General features: G+C 39.4%; 1 protein-coding gene across 1 annotated transcript in view; it reads right to left on the reverse strand.

Moving 5' to 3' along the window:
- The window catches only part of DNAH6 (dynein axonemal heavy chain 6), a 224,725-nt gene that overhangs the window by 82,614 nt on the left and 122,601 nt on the right, over window positions 1-19,510 (reverse strand). The window contains exons 43-46 of the mRNA XM_040458369.1: window positions 19,071-19,217; window positions 17,953-18,026; window positions 15,891-16,045; window positions 7,080-7,311 (exon numbers count right to left, since the gene is read on the reverse strand). Coding sequence (XP_040314303.1) covers window positions 7,080-7,311; window positions 15,891-16,045; window positions 17,953-18,026; window positions 19,071-19,217 — 608 coding nt within the window. The remainder of the gene's footprint in view (window positions 1-7,079; window positions 7,312-15,890; window positions 16,046-17,952; window positions 18,027-19,070; window positions 19,218-19,510) is intronic.

Consider the following 19,510-nt stretch of genomic DNA (forward strand, 5'->3'; position numbering starts at 1 on the left):
TCTATTTAATGTTTATTAATTTATTTTGAGAGAGAGAGAGAGAGAGTGCATACGCACATGAGCCACACTAGTGGGGGAAGGGCAGAAAGAGAGAGGGAGAGAGAATCCCAAGCAGGCCCCATGCTGCAGGACAGAGCCTGGACATGGGGAGGGCTCGATCTCACGAACTGTGAGATCATGACCTGAGCCAAAATCAAGGGTCAGAAGCTTAACTGACTGAGCCGCCCGGGTGCCCCTAATTTATGTAGTTTCTAATTTTTTATTCAAATCTATAAATTTAATCCTAAGAACTGTTTGGTTGCATCGCACAGATTTCTATTTATATTAAGTTCATTTCCTTTTTCTCTAAAATAGAGATTTAAATTCTGATGTTCTTGACTCAGGAATTCTTTATATAAATGTTTTAAAGTGCTGAGCCACATCATTAATTTCTCCTTTGATTAGAGCATGGACAAAGGATGTTATCAGCATAGTTTATGCTTTTTTGAATTTATTGAAAATCTGTTTAAACCTAACATATGGCCAATTTTTGTAAACCTTCAGTAGTACTAGAAAATATTTACTTTCTTTGTAAAATATAATTATAGTATATAACCATCAATTCCAGCTTAGAAATTATATTCTTCATATTATTTAAACATACTTATTTCTACTTTGTATTTGCTAGAAATAGCAAATTAAACTCTATTTTTAACATCTTGCTTGTCTCAACTTCTCATATTTATAATAGTTATATATATATATATACATGCATATATACACACATTAATTTTAGTTATTATGGTTATGTTTACTCTCCATTAGCATAGAACATTTGAGATTGATTGGGGCTTTTAACAGAGTGTAATAGCCTTTTGTTTGCTTAAAGTGGAGCAAGACAGTCTGATCTTATTTTTGGAGTTTTATTTTTTTTTTATTTTTTTTTCAACGTTTTTTATTTATTTTTGGGACAGAGAGAGACAGAGCATGAACGGGGGAGGGGCAGAGAGAGAGGGAGACACAGAATCGGAAACAGGCTCCAGGCTCTGAGCCATCAGCCCAGAGCCTGACGCGGGGCTCGAACTCACAGACCGCGAGATCGTGACCTGGCTGAAGTCGGACGCTTAACCGACTGCGCCACCCAGGCGCCCCTTATTTTTGGAGTTTTAAAAGCAACATTAAGCTTATATAAAAATATTTTAATATCAGAGTAATAAGAAACTACTGATGAACACAACTAAGAAAATAAAAACAATAACTCACAATCCCATGACCCAGACATTTTCAAATTGTATATACGGCATATCTGTTTAGATATATATTAAAACAAAGAACCTATATGGTCGATGATTTGTATATGTGTTATGATGTAAGATCATAAACATTTTTCACATTAATTAATGTGTATATTTCTACAAAGTAATTTTAGTTTTTTTACAGTGTCCTATTGTATAATTATACCACAAATAACTTGTGAATAATAAGGCTATTTCAGATTAACTGTTATTTTATTTTATTTTATTTTATTTTATTTTTAAAGTTTATTTATTTTGAGAGAGAGAGAAAGCATGCATGCACACATGTACAAGTTGGGGAGGAACAGAGAGACAGGGAGAGAAAACCTTAAGTTGGCTCCATGCTGTCAGTGTGGAGTCCAATGACTCACTCAATTTCACTAATCGTGAGATCATGCCCTGAGCAGAAATCAAGAGTTGGATGCTTAAAGACCAACTAGGCCACCCAGATACCCCATTATTTTAAAATACTGCAATAGATATTCTTGCACATACAACTTTGTATGCAGCTGTAATTATAAGTAAGAGTAATTTAAGGACTTTATCTACATATTGCTACTACCTTCTAGAAGATTTTGCTAATTCACTGGTGAGTTCTATGCAAGGCCTGTTTTCCGACATCTTTGTCAACAATGAATATTATGATTTTTAACCTTTGGCAATGTGCAAGGCCAACCCCTGGCATTTATCTTTACTTAAATTTCTTTGGTTACTGGGAAGACGGAACATTTTTCAGGTCTTTAAAGCCCTTGAATTCTTTTTTTAAAGGAACTTTCTATTTGCATTTTATTACATTTTTATATTTCTTCTATTGATGGGCTTTTCTTTTCCTTTTCATTTGAAAAAAAACTGCATTTGTATTTATTTTCCAGCTTTATCGAGATTTAATGGACATATAACATAGTATAAACTTAAGGCATACAATGTATTGATTTGTTATATTTATATATTGCAACATGATTACCACTATAGAAGCGTTAGTTAACATTTCCATCACATCATATAATTACCATTTCTTTGTTTTGTGGTGCAAACATTTAAGATTTACTCTCTTAGTAACATTAAAGTACATAATACATTATTTTTTAAAATTATTTATTTACTTATTTATTTATTTTTTTCAATATATGAAGTTTATTGTCAAATTGTTTTCCATACAACACCCAGTGCTCATCCCATATAATACGTTATTGTTAACTATAGTCACCATGCTGCACATTAGATCCTTAGAACTTAATTCATCTTATAACTGGAAGTTTGTACCCTTTGACCAACCTCTCACCATTTTCTGCATCCCCCAGCCCCTGGTAACCACTATGCTTTCTGTTTCCATGAGTTTGGCTTTTTTTAGATCCTCATGTAAGTGATATCATACAATATTTGTCTTTCTCTGTCCACTATTTCATTTAGCATAATGCCCTCAAGGTTTATCCATGTCGTTGTAAGCAGCAGGATTTCCTTCTGTCTCATGGCTGAGTAATACTCCATTATGTGTATATGTATATATATGCCATATCTTCTTTATCCATTCATCTATTGATGGACACTTAAGTTGTTTCCATATCTTGACTATTGTGAATAATGTTGCAATAAACATAGGAGTTCAGATATCTCTATGAGATCCTGTTTTCATTTCCTTTGGATATATATCCAGGAGTGGGATGGCTGGATCATATGGTAGTTCTGGAACCTCCATATTTTAAGTGTTTGAGGAACCCCCATATTATTTTCCATAGTGGCTGCACCAATTTACATTCCCACCAATAGTGCATAGGGTTCCCGTTTCTCCACATCCTTGCCAATGCTTGTTCTCTCTGGTCTTTTTGATGATAGCCATGGTAGCTATCTTTGTATGTTTCTAGGATTTTATCCATTTCTTTGGGGTTATCTAATTTATTGGCATAAATTGTGTGAGGTGACATCTCAATGTGGTTTTGATTTATATTTCCCTGATGATTACTGATGTGGAGTATCTCTTCTTTTAATTTTTTAAAATGTTTATTCATTCTTTGAGACACAGAGATAGAACACAAGCAGGGAAGGCACAGAGAGAGAGGGAGACACAGAATCCATAGCAGGCTGCAGGCTCTGAGCTGCCAGTACTGATGCGGGGCTTGAACCCACAAACCGTGAGATCATGACCTGAGCTGAAATTGATGCTTAACCGACTGAGCCACCCAGGCGCCCTGGAGTATCTTTTCATGTACCTGTTGGCCATGTGTATGTCTTCTTTGGAAAAATGTCTATTCAGATCCTCTGCCCATTTTCTTATATTGGATTTTTTTTGCTATTGATTTGTATGAGTTCTTTATATATATTTACTTATAATGGGTCTCAGAGTGGCCCTGTTTGGCTTTAACCTATTGAATCTGGATGTCCATTTCTCTCCCCAGGTTTGGAAAGTTTTCAGCCATTATTGCTGTAAATATACTTTCTGTTCCTTTTTCTTCCTTTTCTTCTGGAATTCCCATGATTGGGAAATTATTTCTTTTCATTATGTCCTAAAGGTCTTATAACCTTTTTCATTCTTTTTTCTTTTTGCTTCTCTGACTGGATAATTTCAAACATCCTGTCTTTTAAGTGATTGATTCTTCTGCATGATCAAATCTGCTTCTGAAGCTCTCCATTAAATATTTTGCTCAGGATTTGTTTGGGTTTTTTGATGGTTTCTTTTTCTTTGTTCACCTCCTTGTTCTGTTCATGCATTGCTTTTCCCATTTTTGTTTAGTCATCTGTGTGTTCTTATAGTCACTAAATTTCTTTAAGAGGATTATTCTGAATTCTTTGACAGTTCATAGATCTCCATTTATTTAGTATTTAGAGTCAGTTAGTGGGGCTCTATTCATTTTCTTTGGTGTCATGATCCTTGATTCCTTACTTTGGTATCTGCACATTTGAGTAAGTGGTCTCCTCTTCGAGACTTCACAGGTTTGCTGTGACAGAGGCAGTTCTTCATCACTATGCTTAGTTTGGGTTTCTGGACATGTCAGCTAGTAATCCTTGAGCAGGTGGGACTTGCTCAGGGTCTACTTGGGGGCAAGGCCACTGCCCAAGCTCTGAGGTTGGGGGTGGGGTGTTGCTGGGTGAGAATAGTTGGATAGGACGCTGACTTGGTTCTCTGCCCAAGCAAGGCTGTAGGATGGGCTGTGTGGTTGCCTAGATTCTGTGGTCTGGCTTCCTAGATGGTTGGGACTGTGTACTATACTCAGCAGCAGGTAAGGCTATGAATTAGCTTCCTCTCCTGGTAGGGCCACGGAGTGGGTCCCAAGGCTTGCATGGCTCATTGTTTGGGAACCTAACTCAAGCAAGGCTGTGCACTGACCAGATGAAACCACTGGTTTTGCTTTGTAGACAGGGAGCAGGGCTGTTGGATGGGCCAGGCAGGTTCCCTGGTCAGGTGGGCTAAAAGCTGTGTTCATCAATGGGTGGAGGTACAAATCAGTTTCTCCACCAGGGTGGAGCAAGAGAACTGGCTCCAGTGCCAGAAAGGCACTTTCTTTGTGGTCTTGACTCAGGCCAACCTGTGCCCCCAAGTCCCCTTTCTGTATGGGGCCACTGGCTTTGCTCTGCGGATGATCAGCTCTGCTTGCTCTACTTTTCACTTGATTGTTGCTGGTCTATACAACTTCCCAGGCATTCAGGCCAAGCTTTCCAGTTGGGCAGGGGTGGGAGTTACACCCCAGTGGTGTGTAGGGCTAGGACTCAGCTCCTTTGCCTGGGTGCGGTGGGGGAGCTCCAGGGCCAGCAAGGCTCTTTGTTTGAGGACCTTGAATCAGGAAGCCCTGGATTCTGCTGAGTTCCCTGGTCATACTGCACAAAACTGCTGGCTGGGACTGCTGTTTGGGTACTGCAGGTAGGAACTCAGACTGCCAAGAGCCAGGTGTTGGGGGTTGCAAGCCCACGCTGCCTTCTCCACCACAATCTGATTTTCTGCGGTCAAGTCCTGCAGGTTTCCCTGAGATCCCTGTGATGTGAGACTGGAGTGGAATACACAAGAAGTGACCCACAATGCAAGGGGAGCTGGATGTTCCCCCTGGGCTCTCTCTTTCCACTGGAGGAACTGTAGGCTCAGGGGAGACCTCTTGGGGTAGTGGTGTGCTGGCTTGGGGGAGAGGGAATGTGATCAGTCTGTGGCTGCTCCACTTACCCTTCTAATGTGGTCTGTCTCGGTCCCTGTGGTGCAGGGAGTGGTTCAGCCTCTCCCCTGTGTCCTAGGGTTCCCTCAGTGGTGTCTTGTCCATGAATAGCTATTGTAGGTTGTTCGTGTGAGGGAGAGTGATGTCAGGAATGACCTATATTGTGATCTTGGTGATGTCATTCTCCATCATTTTGTTCATGTATTATTTTCCTGCTATAGTTAAATTGTTTACATGTGTTCTCTTGTAGTTCTCTGAACATCTTTAGAGCAATTGTTTAGAGTTCTTTGTGCAACAATGCCTGGGTCTCCTTATCTTTGGGGCCAGTTACTGGAGGCTTACAGTATTTCTTTGGTGGGGTCGTGTTTCCTTGGTTCTTCATGATATCTGTAGCCTTATGTAGGTGTATGCATGTTTGAGGGAGTTCCCTCTTCCAGACTTTATGGACTGAATTCAGTAAGGGCAGACTTTCATGTGTAGGTGGGGGCACAATGGAGCATGCTGTAGCCCCAGGTCTAGAGGTGCAGGGCACCAAGTGTGGGGATGGGTAGTGGTGCTGGGCCTACGAGTGTGTTATGTTTCTTCGGCCGAGCCGGCTGCTGGGATCCACAGTATGTGTGCCTTGGTGAGCGCTGCAGGGGGGGTCACAGTGGCTGCAAGGGCTATTGGCGTCCTCAGCTGTGCCTCCAGGTTGAGCAGCTAGGGACCAGGGCAGGCACTGCTGGTGGCCAAAGCTGGTGGAGTACATACATTTGACTCTGGGTCCTTTCTCATTTGTAAAAAATGTTAACATATTCAGGTATAAATTCACTGCATGTCACCGATGTTAAAAATATTTTCCCATTTTATGATTGTACTTAATTTAAAATAATTTAAAATATTTATGCATCAGATCCATTACTTTTTTATTGCTTGACTAATTTCTATAGAGGTTTATTTTCCCTCATGTTAAAATGCCTAAGTGTAGTCAATGTAGAAAATTTTCTTGTTTAGAAACAAATTCAAGAACAGTTACATTTGTTCTTATAGACATAGATAAAATCCCATTTTAATTAAAAAAAATTTTTTTTCAATGTTTATTTATTTTTGGGACAGAGAGAGACAGAGCATGAACGGGGCAGGGGCAGAGAGAGAGGGAGACACAGAATCGGAAACAGGCTCCAGACTCTGAGCTGTCAGCCCAGAACCTGACGCGGGGCTCGAACTCACGGACCGCGAGATCGTGACCTGGCTGAAGTCGGACGCTCAACCGACTGCGCCACCCAGGCGCCCCCCATTTTAATTTTAAAGTTAATTTAACACTAAAACAGCCATCGTTATTGTTATTTTCCTTTTCTTGGGTATAGCATATTTCCCTAATTGATTTCAGTTAGGGTATAATTTCCTTATACTTACTGCTATAGAAACAATTTATTACTTTTTGTTATCTATGTCCTTCTCAAAGAAAAGTTGAAACTTCTCTTACCCCCTTAACCTTTGATCATATTTACTTAGAATTTAAAGGGTGACACAACGATTGGTAAAATAAATGAAAATGTATTATAAAAGTCTTTTACAAGGTCCAAGACATCTGTTATCTGAGGGAGCAATTCCTTGCACTGTATCATACAAACTATTCAAAGCACACTTGTGATCATAACACTTGTACTTTAGTTATTTAAACATGTACCTGGGTGTCGGTGAAGAGGAAGACCATATTCTTGTTATCCACACCAGCCAGTTTGTACAACTTCCTCAGGTCTTCATGAAAACTGTCATAATTATATCCTCGGCTCAGTTCAATTTGCAAACATTTGTAACCACATATGTGAGCTGCAAGTCTTGTAAGAGACTGTTTTCCAGTGCCTCCTACTCCAACGAGCAGCGCATTGCCTCTTTCCTGACGAATCATGCGGGCAATCCTGCAGGCAACAAAGCAGAGAAAGACGTATTTCAAGTGTACAGATGTGGGTCAGAGGGCCTGACCCAGTATGGACCGCTAGTGGCCAGTGGGGAATCCTCCCTGAGCAAAAGGCCATCGGGAAGAGCAGGTGTAGCTAAAGTTCATGTCTGGGGGTGGGGGGTGGGGCACCTGGGTGGCTCAGTCAGTTAAGCGTCCGACTTTGGCTCAGGTCATGATCTCACAGTCCGTGAGTTCGAGCCCCGTGTCGGGCTCTGTGCTGACAGCTCAGAGTCTGGAGCCTGCTTCGGATTCTATGTCTCCCTCTCTCTCTGCCCCTACCCTGCTCACACTCTGTCTCTCTCTCAAAAATAAATAAACATCAAAATAAAGAAATAAATAAATAAAGTCCATGGCTGGGAGGAAAGACCTGCTGAGCTTTCATTGTGTCCATCTCTCCCATTTCCCACAGGCTGCTGGCCTTGGTCATGCAAATGTAGAGTAAAAGAAAATCTCTTCTCCTTTCTCTAAAGTGTGAAGGATTTTGTCAGAACCTTGGCTGATCTAAGCCACTGCTTATATTATAACCATTGTATTAACAAGCCCAGGGCTTCATTTATAAGGAGGAGCAAGCAGAAATACAGAAATACTGCTGGGTCTAGGAAAAGACAGTGCGGTTCAGAAGGGGAGCTCAATGGGAATGCCCTGAAATGAATTTAATCTAAGATATCGACAACATTTTAGAAAATTTCTGATTCACGTTGACAACAAGAATATGAAAAGCACTGCTATGGTGATACTAGAGTGAACACTCGGGGGAAAAGCTGAGTTTAGCAAAAATTGGAGATGGAAAATCTGATGACCAAATTGAAAACCTCAGTGGAGGGGCACCTGGGTGGCTCAGTCAGTTAAGCGTCTGACTTTGGCTCAGGTCATGATCTCGAGATTCCTGAGTTTGAGCCCCGTGTTGGGCTCTCAGCTGTCAGTGTGGAGCCTGTTTCGGATTCTCTGTCTCCCTCTCTCTCTGCCCTTCCCCTGCTCACATTCTCTCTCTCTCTCTCTCTCTCTCTCTCTCAAAAATAAATAAATATTAAAACAAATAAACAACAAAAAACCTCAGCGGAACACGGGCCTTGCAAATAGGAAAATGGGAATTTGAAATAGGTGGAAAATTCAATAGGTGAAGTAGAAGACAAACTCAAGGAGTTTATCCAGAATGCAGAGAAGAAAGATAATGACATTACAATGACAAGAGAATAGAGATAAGGAGGACAAATGTAGGAGAAACAAGTGGGATCCCAGAGGCCACACAAATGGAAGTGCAGAAGGAGAGACAGGAGGGGACAGAACTGATGTGACAGCTGATGAAACAGTAGGAAGAAACCTCTGAGCGGAACCCATAGATTTGAAGTCCCTGAGGGTCAGGAAAGAAAACCAGAGAGGAGAGGCAAAACATTAAAGATTTTCTAGGAGATACATAAATATAAAATAAAATACGGGTGCATGCATACATATAAAATAGAAAGATAGAAATCTATATTTTAGACATAACTGAAGAGACTGTGAGCATCTAAAAGGCAGACAAATTACTCCCAAAGGGACAAATAATTTCAGGCTGGCCTTAGGTGACTATTTTATAAGATGACATTCCATAAGACAATGGTTAGAGGGAAAGCTGTCATGTTATTGCTCAGAGCATAAGCCATCTAAACCTTCCTAAAAGATTTCTTGAAGATATATAAAGAAGTATAACTAAAGAAAAAATTGTTTAATGTTCATTTATTTTAGAGAGAGGGAGAGAATATGAACAGGGGAGGGGCAGACAGCAAGGGAGACACAGAATCCGAAGCAGGCTCCAGGCTCTGAGCTGTCAAGGACAGAGCCTGATGCGGGACTCAAACCCATGAATGGTGAGATTGTGACCTGAGCCAAAGTTAGACGCTTAACCAACTGAATCACCGAGGTGCCCCAAGAAGTATAGATAAAACTAAAAAAACCAAGAAAGGGAGAGAGATGTCAGTATAAAGTGAGAAGTGTGTATGAGTCGAGTCCATATACTATTGTTAAGATGATAAAAAAGATGATAGTATCGATAAATTCCTCTTAAAAAGAAGATACAAACTTTAAAAATAATTTCTTTTAATTACATCACGATTTATCTAAAATTTCAGACTGGGTTATCAGAAACTAGGAAAGCATGGGAGAATTATAACGGTAGATTTAATTTCTCTCTCCCTTTTAACAGGAAGTTTGCCTGTGTGTCTGAGCATCTATCTTAATTTTATTCAAAATTCTAATAATTAGAAAAGACCAGGTTCAAATATTTGAAAGTGATAATGGCTTTATTATTTTTTAAATTATGAAAGTAAAACACAGTTATTGTAACTGAGGGGAGAAAACCAGTGCTAAGCCTTCCCCATTTGTAAGCTCTATCACAAGGGCCTGGGTGTTCTTTAAAAAAAATTTTTTTTTAATGTTTATTTATTTTGGACAGAGAGAGAGACAGAGCATGAGCGGGGGAGGGGCAGAGAGAGTGGGAGACACAGAATCCGAAGCAGGCTCTAGGCTCTGAGCTGTCAGCACAGAGCCCGACGTGGGGCTCGAACTCACAGACCGTGAGATCATGACCTGAGCCGAAGTCGGATGCTCAACCGACTGAGCCACCCAGGTGCCCCAAGGGCCTGGGTGTTCTGATCTCTGAGAATGGTGCCTAGCATAGTAGGGGTTTCATCAGCATTTGTTCAGTGAATTTATGTATGTTGACTTGTATGTGTGTATTACAAAAATGGGATTAAACTCTAATTACATTTTGTTTTATGATTGTTTTGCTAGATAATGTATTATGGACATTTTCATACTAGTAAATACAGCAACAAATATACCATACTTATTTAGCCAGTTCCCTAGTGATGGATATTTAGTTCTTTTACGTTTTTCCTATCATACTAACAATATTAGAAAACAAAACTTAAAGCTAGCTGCAAATAGAATCCTTTCAGATCGTTATAGTGAGAGAGAGGGAGACCATGAAACAGAAAGAAGTTGCATTAAAAAGGAACAGAAAATAAGTTAGGATGTCATAAATGTGGCCATTAAAGCCATGTTTTAAAATAGTATTTAATTATATAGGATTTTGGAGGCAAATGTAATGTAAGTGTTAAAGGCATGATGTTCAATAATATGTGCCATAATACAACTTTGTAAAAATCTCTATATACTTACAAATATATTTGAAAGAACCATACAATTTTAATAGTGGTTGTCTCTGGGTGAGGAGGTGAAATTATGAATGTTTTTCTAAATTCTATAATATGTTTACCATATGATCAGAAAAATAATCACAAAGTACAGTAGTCCCCCCCCTCAGTGATGGGGGATACACTCTAAGATCCCAGTGGATGCCTGAAACTATGGGTAGGATCAAACCTTCGTTTTCCTGTACATACATACTTGATAAATTTTAATTTATAATTTAGTCACAGTAAGAGATTAACAACAATAATAATAACATAGAACAATTATAACAATATGCTATAATAAAAATTATATGAATGTGGTCTCTCTCAAAGTATCTCATTGTACTGTACTTCCTGTGATGATGTGAGATAAGATGCCTACGTGATGAGATGAAGTGAGGTGAATGAGGTAGGCATTGTGACTTGGAGTTAGGCTACTACTGACCTTCTGATGAATCATCAGAAGGAGGGTCATCTGCTTCCTCACTGAGGTTGACTGTGGGTAAGTAAAACTGCAGAAAGCGAGACTGTGGATAAGGGGAGGACAACTGTAGATGTAGTTCTGCCTCGTAGGAAATACAAAGATGCCCTTTTTTCTGCAATAGTTCTATCCTCAAAAAGATTTTGGTGATATGAATTTTTATAAATAAAATTATACTTCTAAGAAAAAGGGAGACAAATGTCATTTCTTAATCTACCTCTGAAATTCAGTACACTTTTACCAAGTCATCTATATTGAAGTAACCAACTTCTACTTCCAGATCTTAAACACTATGACTTAGAAAACATTGATCAAACAGCTCCTATGCACCATTATCTTTGGTGGCAGGGGATAGGAGCATGTAGTATGAGCATAGAACAGGAAGTCTACAGTGAAAAGTGCTCCTCCAGGGCGAAGTAGACTTCTAAGTCATTATTTGGGATCTTCTAAAATAAGAATTAAACCTTCAAATTTGTCTCCTTCAGTTTCATACCTTCTTCTGTCCCTCAGGCCAGTCTGCTCTTTCCCTGCCCTGACTGCCTCGATAACACAGCTTTTTCCAGGACAGGGGTCAGCAAATAATGGTGTGTGGGCCAAACCCTGCCCCTTCACTGTGTTTTTAAAGTTTATTTATTTATTTGGGAAGAAGGAGAGGGAGAGGGAGAGGAGAGGGAGAGGGAGAGAGAGAGAGAGAGAGAGAGAGAAAGAGAGAGAGCACACATGCACAGGGAAGGGGCAGAGAGAGAGGGAGAGAGAGAGAGAATTCCAAGCAGGCTCTGTACTGTCAGTGTGGAGCCTGAGGCGGGGCTCAAACTCACAAACTGTGAGATCGTGACCTGAGCCGAAATCAAGAGTCCCATGTTTAACAGACTAAGCCACCAAGAAGCCCCTTAAAATTTTTTTATGGCTTATTAGCTAAGAATGTTTTTGTAGTTTTTAAGTGGCTAACAAAAACATCAAAAGAAGAGTAATATTTTGATATGTGAAAATCATATGATATTCTAATATTAGCGTCCATAAATAAAGTTTTATTGGAATACAGCCATGCTCACTCATTCATTTACTGAAGGTGGCTGCTTTTGTGTTTCAATGGCAGAAATGAGTCGTTGTGACAGGGTCCATATGAGCCACAGAGTCCAAAATATTTCCTATTGGCCCTTCTCTAGGATCCTTTGCCAACTCCTCCCCTTGAGTAAGCAAATAGATGATGTAGGCACTATTTCCATGGTTGTCTCTGTCACAGTGCACACTAAACAGAAGACACATCACATCATCTGTTTATTTCTCTTCAGTCACCTAGGTAGGTATAATATTGAGAGGTAAAGGGATATGTAATAATGTTTTGCTGTTTTTTTCCATAATGTGCATGTGTTCCGCAGTGGATGAAATATTGACTGTTAAAAAATCTTGCACTTTATATGTTACTCTTTCCTTGTGTCAGGTACAGTACAGTATTTTGATTATTTTCATCTGATATTATTGGAAACAAAAAATCTTACAGCACTTAATAACAAAAAGCTTATAACTTAATAACACTGCTTCCCAGTGTTATTTTTTCTGCCAACTTACATATCAATAGATAGAAAAGTCCCTCCACTAGGAATCCCCCAGTATTACATTTTCTCTACTGCAGTAGGCAAGAGATGGCTGTCCTAATTAGTAGCTTACATTTTCATTGAGATCTGTTTTACCATCTTTGTACTGTGGTGACAACTCTGGGCATATGTAATGGGTGGAAATACCCAGGTGCAAACTGCCCTTTGAAAACACAGACTCTAAAGGAAAAAAAAAAATGTTTTTGGTTTGGGAAGGCTTTTATCTACTTATCCTATGCAAAAAATTAAAAACTAAAAAAATAAATGTAAAATGTCACCAACAAATGGAAATGTAGTATCTGCTAAATTACTGAATTCTCCCATAACTCATGTTCATAATGAAGCCCTTTCTGTTGCTCTTCAGCAGTAGGTATTTGAGAGCTCTTACAAGTAGAAATTTGTTTACTCTAATTCCTACCTTCTGATCCTCCCTAGAAAAAGAAGACGTCTATGCTGTAATTCACATGGCAGCCCTTTGTGTATCTGAACACCAAGTCTCCTCCATTCTACAAATGGCTTTTCATTTCCTCCTGTAATATTTTAAGCAATCCTTGAGTGGCCTGCTGACTCTCTTTCATAAAAATAACAAAGATTATAAATACAATTAAGCAGACTTTGCCTATAGTCTGGTCTCTTCTCCAGGAGGTTTCTCAGACCAGAGTATTATTAGACCATTATTATTTTTTTTCCAGGCTTAGGGCCAGTGTGAGCTATAGGATAAAAATTGTTAGGAGCTAGCATGCGGGTATGTAGGCAGGGGGAAGGATAAGAAGCAAGTGGTATCTCAACAACCCAGTGACAAACTATTGTTATAACACTGGAGTTGTGACAAAAATAGATTCTCAAATTAGAGTTGATTAAACAGCAGAAGTATAGGAAAGGTAAAACAATTGATTGCTTATGGTTTACAGAAAAAAAATCCTGAGGATTTAACTGTCCAACTTAACACGATCCAACACTAAAATGTAGTTGATGAGGGAAAAAAAACAAAGCCATGAAAATCTTGCTATGGTAGCAGACTGCAGGAAATCCTGTCCTCACACACACTTTACACTGCGGATTGCACAGAATACTATATCAAATCTGGGCATCACGTTTTAAGTGGAACATGGAGAAATTATCAAGTGCTCAGTATGTGGAGGCTGAAAATAATCTCTAACAGGCAACGGTGGAGGATCTGGGTTATATCTGCTCAGAGAAGGGAAAGCTAAGTGGAGCCTAGTCACAATTTTCAAATATTTGAGGGCTATAATGAAAAAAGTGGATCCATTTTGGGTGGAGGCACCCGCAGCACAGTTAGAGCCAAAGGACTGGATGCGATTCTCAGTCTGTGACTCACCAGCTAGGGGACTTGGGACAATTCACCTAATCTTTCTGTGGTACACGGGACTGTCCAAAAATGGCTGCAGTAACGTTTCTGGTCCTACTTGCTCTTTGATCCTGTTAAGAGACAGTCTCTGACCCTTTGTTGTCAACTGGGTAGGCCTGTGCGACTCCTTTGACTAACAGTATGGTATAAGTGATGTTATGTGACTTCCGAGGCTGTTGTGAGAGGGCATTTGGCTTCTGTTATCACTCTCAGGGCACTGGACTTTGGAGCCCTGAGCCATGGGAGAAGCCCAGACACTCTGATGCTGCTGTGCTAGAGAGACACAATCAGTGCACACACAGGCAGAGGTGCGCCATGTGCTCCAGATACTGTGTGACTTTGACTGCATTGAGACACCCAAGACAGAACCCCTGGGAACCTGAGATCAGGAAATAATGAAGCTACCAAGGGTCACGGTGGCTTATCATATAGCAACAGACCACCGGAACATTCTCGGAGCCTTATCTGTAGAGAGAGTATGATACTGGGCCGCAGAGAGCTGTTATCACAGTGAAACGCAATACTCCATATCATTGTTTCATACTCACACCAAGTGCCATTATTATTACTGCTCCACTGGATGGAACTGACAGCAGATGTCACAGGCAGCAAATTGTGTATCATCCTTCAAGTGTCATTTTAATACTTAGAATTGTCAACAGTATACATAAACCCCTAAAAAAGTGGTGTATCATAGGATTTACCTCATATGTGGAATTTAAGAAACAAAACAAATGAACAAAGAAAAACAAGAGACAAACCAAAAAACAGACTCTTAAATATAGAGGACAAACTGATGGTTAGCAGAGGGGGGTCCAGGGAGTGGGAGAAATAGGAGAAGGGGATTAAGAGTACACTTAACGTGATGAGCACTAAGTAATGCACAGAATTGTTGAGTCACTATATTGTATACCTGAAACTAATACAACACTGTATGTTAATTATACTGGAATTAAAATTTTTAAAAAGGGGTGTATTCCCCAAGGACTGCAGATATTCAGGCTGGATACCTATTTGTCATGGGCATCCCTTAAAGGATACTTGCAATGGTAAAAGTCAGGCTTATAAGCAGATGGAGTATACAATACTTGGATTCCACTCATTTTATTATAATCTTGAACCCCTTATTTCTTTAGGCATACACATAATCAGCCTTTTTATACTGTACATGTATCTCTGTAAACTACCTTACATCCTTTTTTTTTTTTTATAATGAGACAGGGCATTTAAAACAAATAAAAACAATCTATTAATATTTAATCAAAATAATCCCTGGGTTCCAATTCATGCGGTTTATATTTAAAAGATATAAAAAATAACTTTTACATTATAGCAAGATTTGCCAATAGGCCTTTGTCCATCTGAAAATTTATTTAAAGTCTTTTGTACAACTTAATTCTTACCTTTCAAAAAAAATTTTTTTTTAACATTTATTCATTTTTGAGAGACAGAGACAGAACGTTAGCAGGGGAGAGGCAGAGGGAGACACAGAATCCAAAGTAGGCTCCAGGCTCCAAGCTGTCAGCACAGAGCCCGACGCAGGGTTTGAACTCATGAACCCTGAGATCATGACCTGAACTGAAGTTGTATACCCAACCGATTGAGCCACCCAGGCACCCCATTTCTTAACTTTATCTTAAAGATTTTTTAAAGTTTATTTATTTTGAGAGAGAGAGAGAGAGAGAGGGAGAGTGCACATGCACAAGTGGGGGAGGGGCAGAGAGAGAAAGGGAGAGATAGAATCCCCAGCAGGCTCCACACTGTCTGTGTAGAGCCCCATGTGGGGCTTGAACTCATGAACTGGGAGATCATGACCTGAGCTGAAATCAAGAGTTGGACATTCAACCCACTGAGCCACCAAGACACCCTAATTCTTACCTTTTAATACAATGTATTATTGGACACCCTATAGTACTATACCTTGAAACATGTTCTATAGCATCCTGGAAGAACACCAACTTTACTTCTTTGGGATTTATAAGGTTATAATCGTCAAGATAGTCCTGTAGAACATTTGCGATTTTCTCCATATCAGGCATGTCATTGTAAATCCGATCAGTCTTATCTGCTCCAAACTATAAGATGATTTATGGGAGAGGGACCAAGTTAGATCAATTATGATACAGAAATACACACATTCATAATCTTAGGAGGTAATATTCTTTCACCCATGTTGCTATTTAAATTTTTTTTTTTCAACGTTTTTATTTATTTTTGGGACAGAGAGAGACAGAGCATGAACGGGGGAGGGGCAGAGAGAGAGGGAGACACAGAATCGGAAACAGGCTCCAGGCTCCGAGCCATCAGCCCAGAGCCTGACGCGGGGCTCGAACTCACGGACCGCGAGATCGTGACCTGGCTGAAGTCGGACGCTTAACCGACTGCGCCACCCAGGCGCCCCCCATGTTGCTATTTAATCATCTGCATGCATATATATGAATATGTGTTATATATTGTATTATATAATGTACATATTAGCAAGGCTTCAAAACCAAGGAAATGGGACTAAGAAACTCAGATTTTCATGGATAACTGAAAATCCATTTCATTTAACTTCAAATGGCACATTGGAATTTCAGCACTCTTTGCTATAAAATCCACACAGGAGCTCAGAAATAGGTTTTCATACTTTCTCACTGTACCTTATTGTGGTTTCATATTTTTGCTCTCAGCCTGTTGATATCAGAAAAGCTAAATGGGCTGAAAATTATGCATGCCAGACTGTTAGGGTTATAAAAAATCATGCCAGAACCACATGTAGTTTTTACCAGTGGTCGTCTCATTAATTAAACCATTGGGAATGAAATTTGGTGTAAACTATAAGGAGTTGAGTTCCTGTGTGAGGTCCTGTTTGGACCTGTTGATGACGTCTTTTCTTTGCTGTAGCAACTGCCCTGGGGGCATTTTTATTTGGAGCCATTGATTAAAATACTCATAGGTAATGCAAGAAGGGTCCAACTGCTCTTTTCCTATTGCTTTATTCCCCTATTTGATAATTAGGTCAGTAGGAACACATAGGAAATATAATCACCACCTGGAAACAAACTTTGGACTTTGTTTTTAAATACATTTAAATAGATCTGTTTCACACAAATTACCTTTTTTATTTGTCAGGGGTTACAGGGTGATGAGGTAATTGCATACTTGTAATAGAAAGACAAGTTGTTCATTTGTTTGAAAGCCTGCTGTATACCTAGCTCTATGCAGGAAGCTGGAGATTTAGAGTGAACAAAACAGACATGGCCCCTGCCCTCTTGAAGACACTAGAGATGTTGCACCCAACAAGAGTCAACTTGGAAAAACAAGATGGTTATCAATGAACACAGGAAGGATGGTTAGATGGAAGGCTTATTGGGGGTGGTTCTAGAGGGTTGGTGTGTACATGTTATTGGGGGTACAAACTGAGGAGGAAGAAAAATTTTGCAATTAATGAGAGCTACCCTGAAATGAAGAGGGCAGCACTGGTAACCTAATTAGCTTCCACTGCCAGAAGCATTTAGGCACAGGCTGAACAGCTACACAGAATACAGTAAGGGGGATTCCAGTCCTGAGTTAAGAAACTAATTCTCTCTTCTTCCTTCCAAATTGAAAACCTGATGGGGCTCTGATTCAAACTATTGCCAAAACGAATGTGACTAGATCAGGAGTCAACAATCTGTTTCTCTACAGGGCCAGATAATAAATATTTTAGGTTTTGTAGGTCATTATAGCCTTTGTTGCTACGACTGCACTCTGTCTTGTGATGCAAAAGCCACCACATAAAAATATAGTGCACAAATGGACGTGGCTGTGTTCCTATAGAATTTTATTTACAAAAATGGGCAGTGGGATATAGATTTGACCTATGGGCCATAGTTTGCTGACCCTTGGTCCTGATCTTTAATCTTCACAGATGTAGCAAAGTTCTTGCTGAATATGAAACTGAACTGTAAAATAGTAAATACTTTATAATCTTCAAATGTAGTCAAGTCAACATACTTGCCTTAATAAAGTCTCCAAAGATGATGGGTTTTGTCAAAAAATATTCCAGGCCAATTGCAATTCCAAAATGTTTGTCTATTCAAAAAACAAATCAATTTTTAATATATGATAAGCTTGAATGCAATACTTCAATAAGATATACAGAATAATATCAGCTGTTACTTTACTTAGAAGGCTTAACTAGTATGAATGAAACTGAGAGAAAGCCATGTTAACACCATAACATTTTAGTTTGGTTGATAATCTCCTGAATTTAAGATTAAGAATATTTAATGTTAATAGACATTTTATTAAATAATAGATATTAGGGGCGCCTGGGTGGCTCAGTCGGTTAAGCGTCCGACTTCACCCGGGTCACGGTCTCGCGGTCCGTGAGTTCGAGCCCCGCGTCGGGCTCTGGGCTGATGGCTCAGAGCCTGGAGCCTGCTTCCAATTCTGTGTCTCCCTCTCTCTCTGCCCCTCCCCCATTCATGCTCTGTCTCTCTCTGTCTCAGAAATAAATAAACGTTAAAAAAAATTTAAAAAAATAATAGATATTAAATATGTATTTAATAGGGCGCCTTGGTGGCTCAGTCAGTTAAGCGTCCGACTTCAGCTCAGGTAATGATCTCACGGTCTGTGAGTTCGAGCCCTGCGTTGGGCTCTGCGCTGTCAGTTCAGAGCCTGGAGCCTTCTTTAGATTCTGTCTCCCTCTCTCTCTCTCTGTCCCTCCCCCACTCACACTCTGTATCTCAAAATATGAATAAACATTAAAAAAAATTTTAAATATGTATTTAATAAATAAGAGGTACTTTAGAAATATCCTAGCTTCTTACCAGACAAAATGCTGGTTCTCCTAACTTTCCCTTTTCTACTTAGAATTCCCTTTCTGAATTTAAAATATTAACTCTTCTTGAGTTTCAACAAGAGAATTTTTATAATATTTCATATACTTCTACATATTTGAATCATTGAAGAGAAAAATGTTTTTACACATGAATGACTGAAACCCATTTTGCTTTACCTTATCTAAGCTCATTTTAATTTTTCTTTATGGAAATCAAATGGCTTTTCCAGTCCCCCCCACCCCACCCCACCAAAAGAAAGAAAAAGAACAGCTACATAACGAGTGATATTTACTGGCCATTTCTGTCAAAATAGCATGGAAATAGTGCTTATCTTCATTATTAATCAAACGGTCATGGAAGACTCTTTGGCATTCATGGCAAAAGAGTCTAAATATCTGTATTTCTTCTCTTACTGTTCCTGGATCACATTGGAGGATACCTGTTTGTTTAAGAGAAGGGAAAAGGGAAAATTCTACATTTGTGGAATATCTAGTAACAGGTTAATTAACTAGAAAATCCTTAAGTCCAACTTTATCCCCACACCACCAGAAATCGGCGCTTCCCCAATGGGTATACACACATAGAGTAATGGTGATTTCACTTTTTGAAAGCAAAATTGGACACATTATCTGGCAAACCCCTTTTTCTTGTTTTGTGATGTTTCTTTAACTGAACACGTGAAGTGGTCAGACTTCACAGTATAGGCAACGTTCATCTCATTATTACGTTGGG

The sequence above is a fragment of the Herpailurus yagouaroundi genome, unplaced genomic scaffold (genome assembly GCF_014898765.1).
Source record: "Herpailurus yagouaroundi ecotype Mexico unplaced genomic scaffold, PumYag 221, whole genome shotgun sequence".
NCBI classification, from domain to species: domain Eukaryota; kingdom Metazoa; phylum Chordata; class Mammalia; order Carnivora; family Felidae; genus Herpailurus; species Herpailurus yagouaroundi.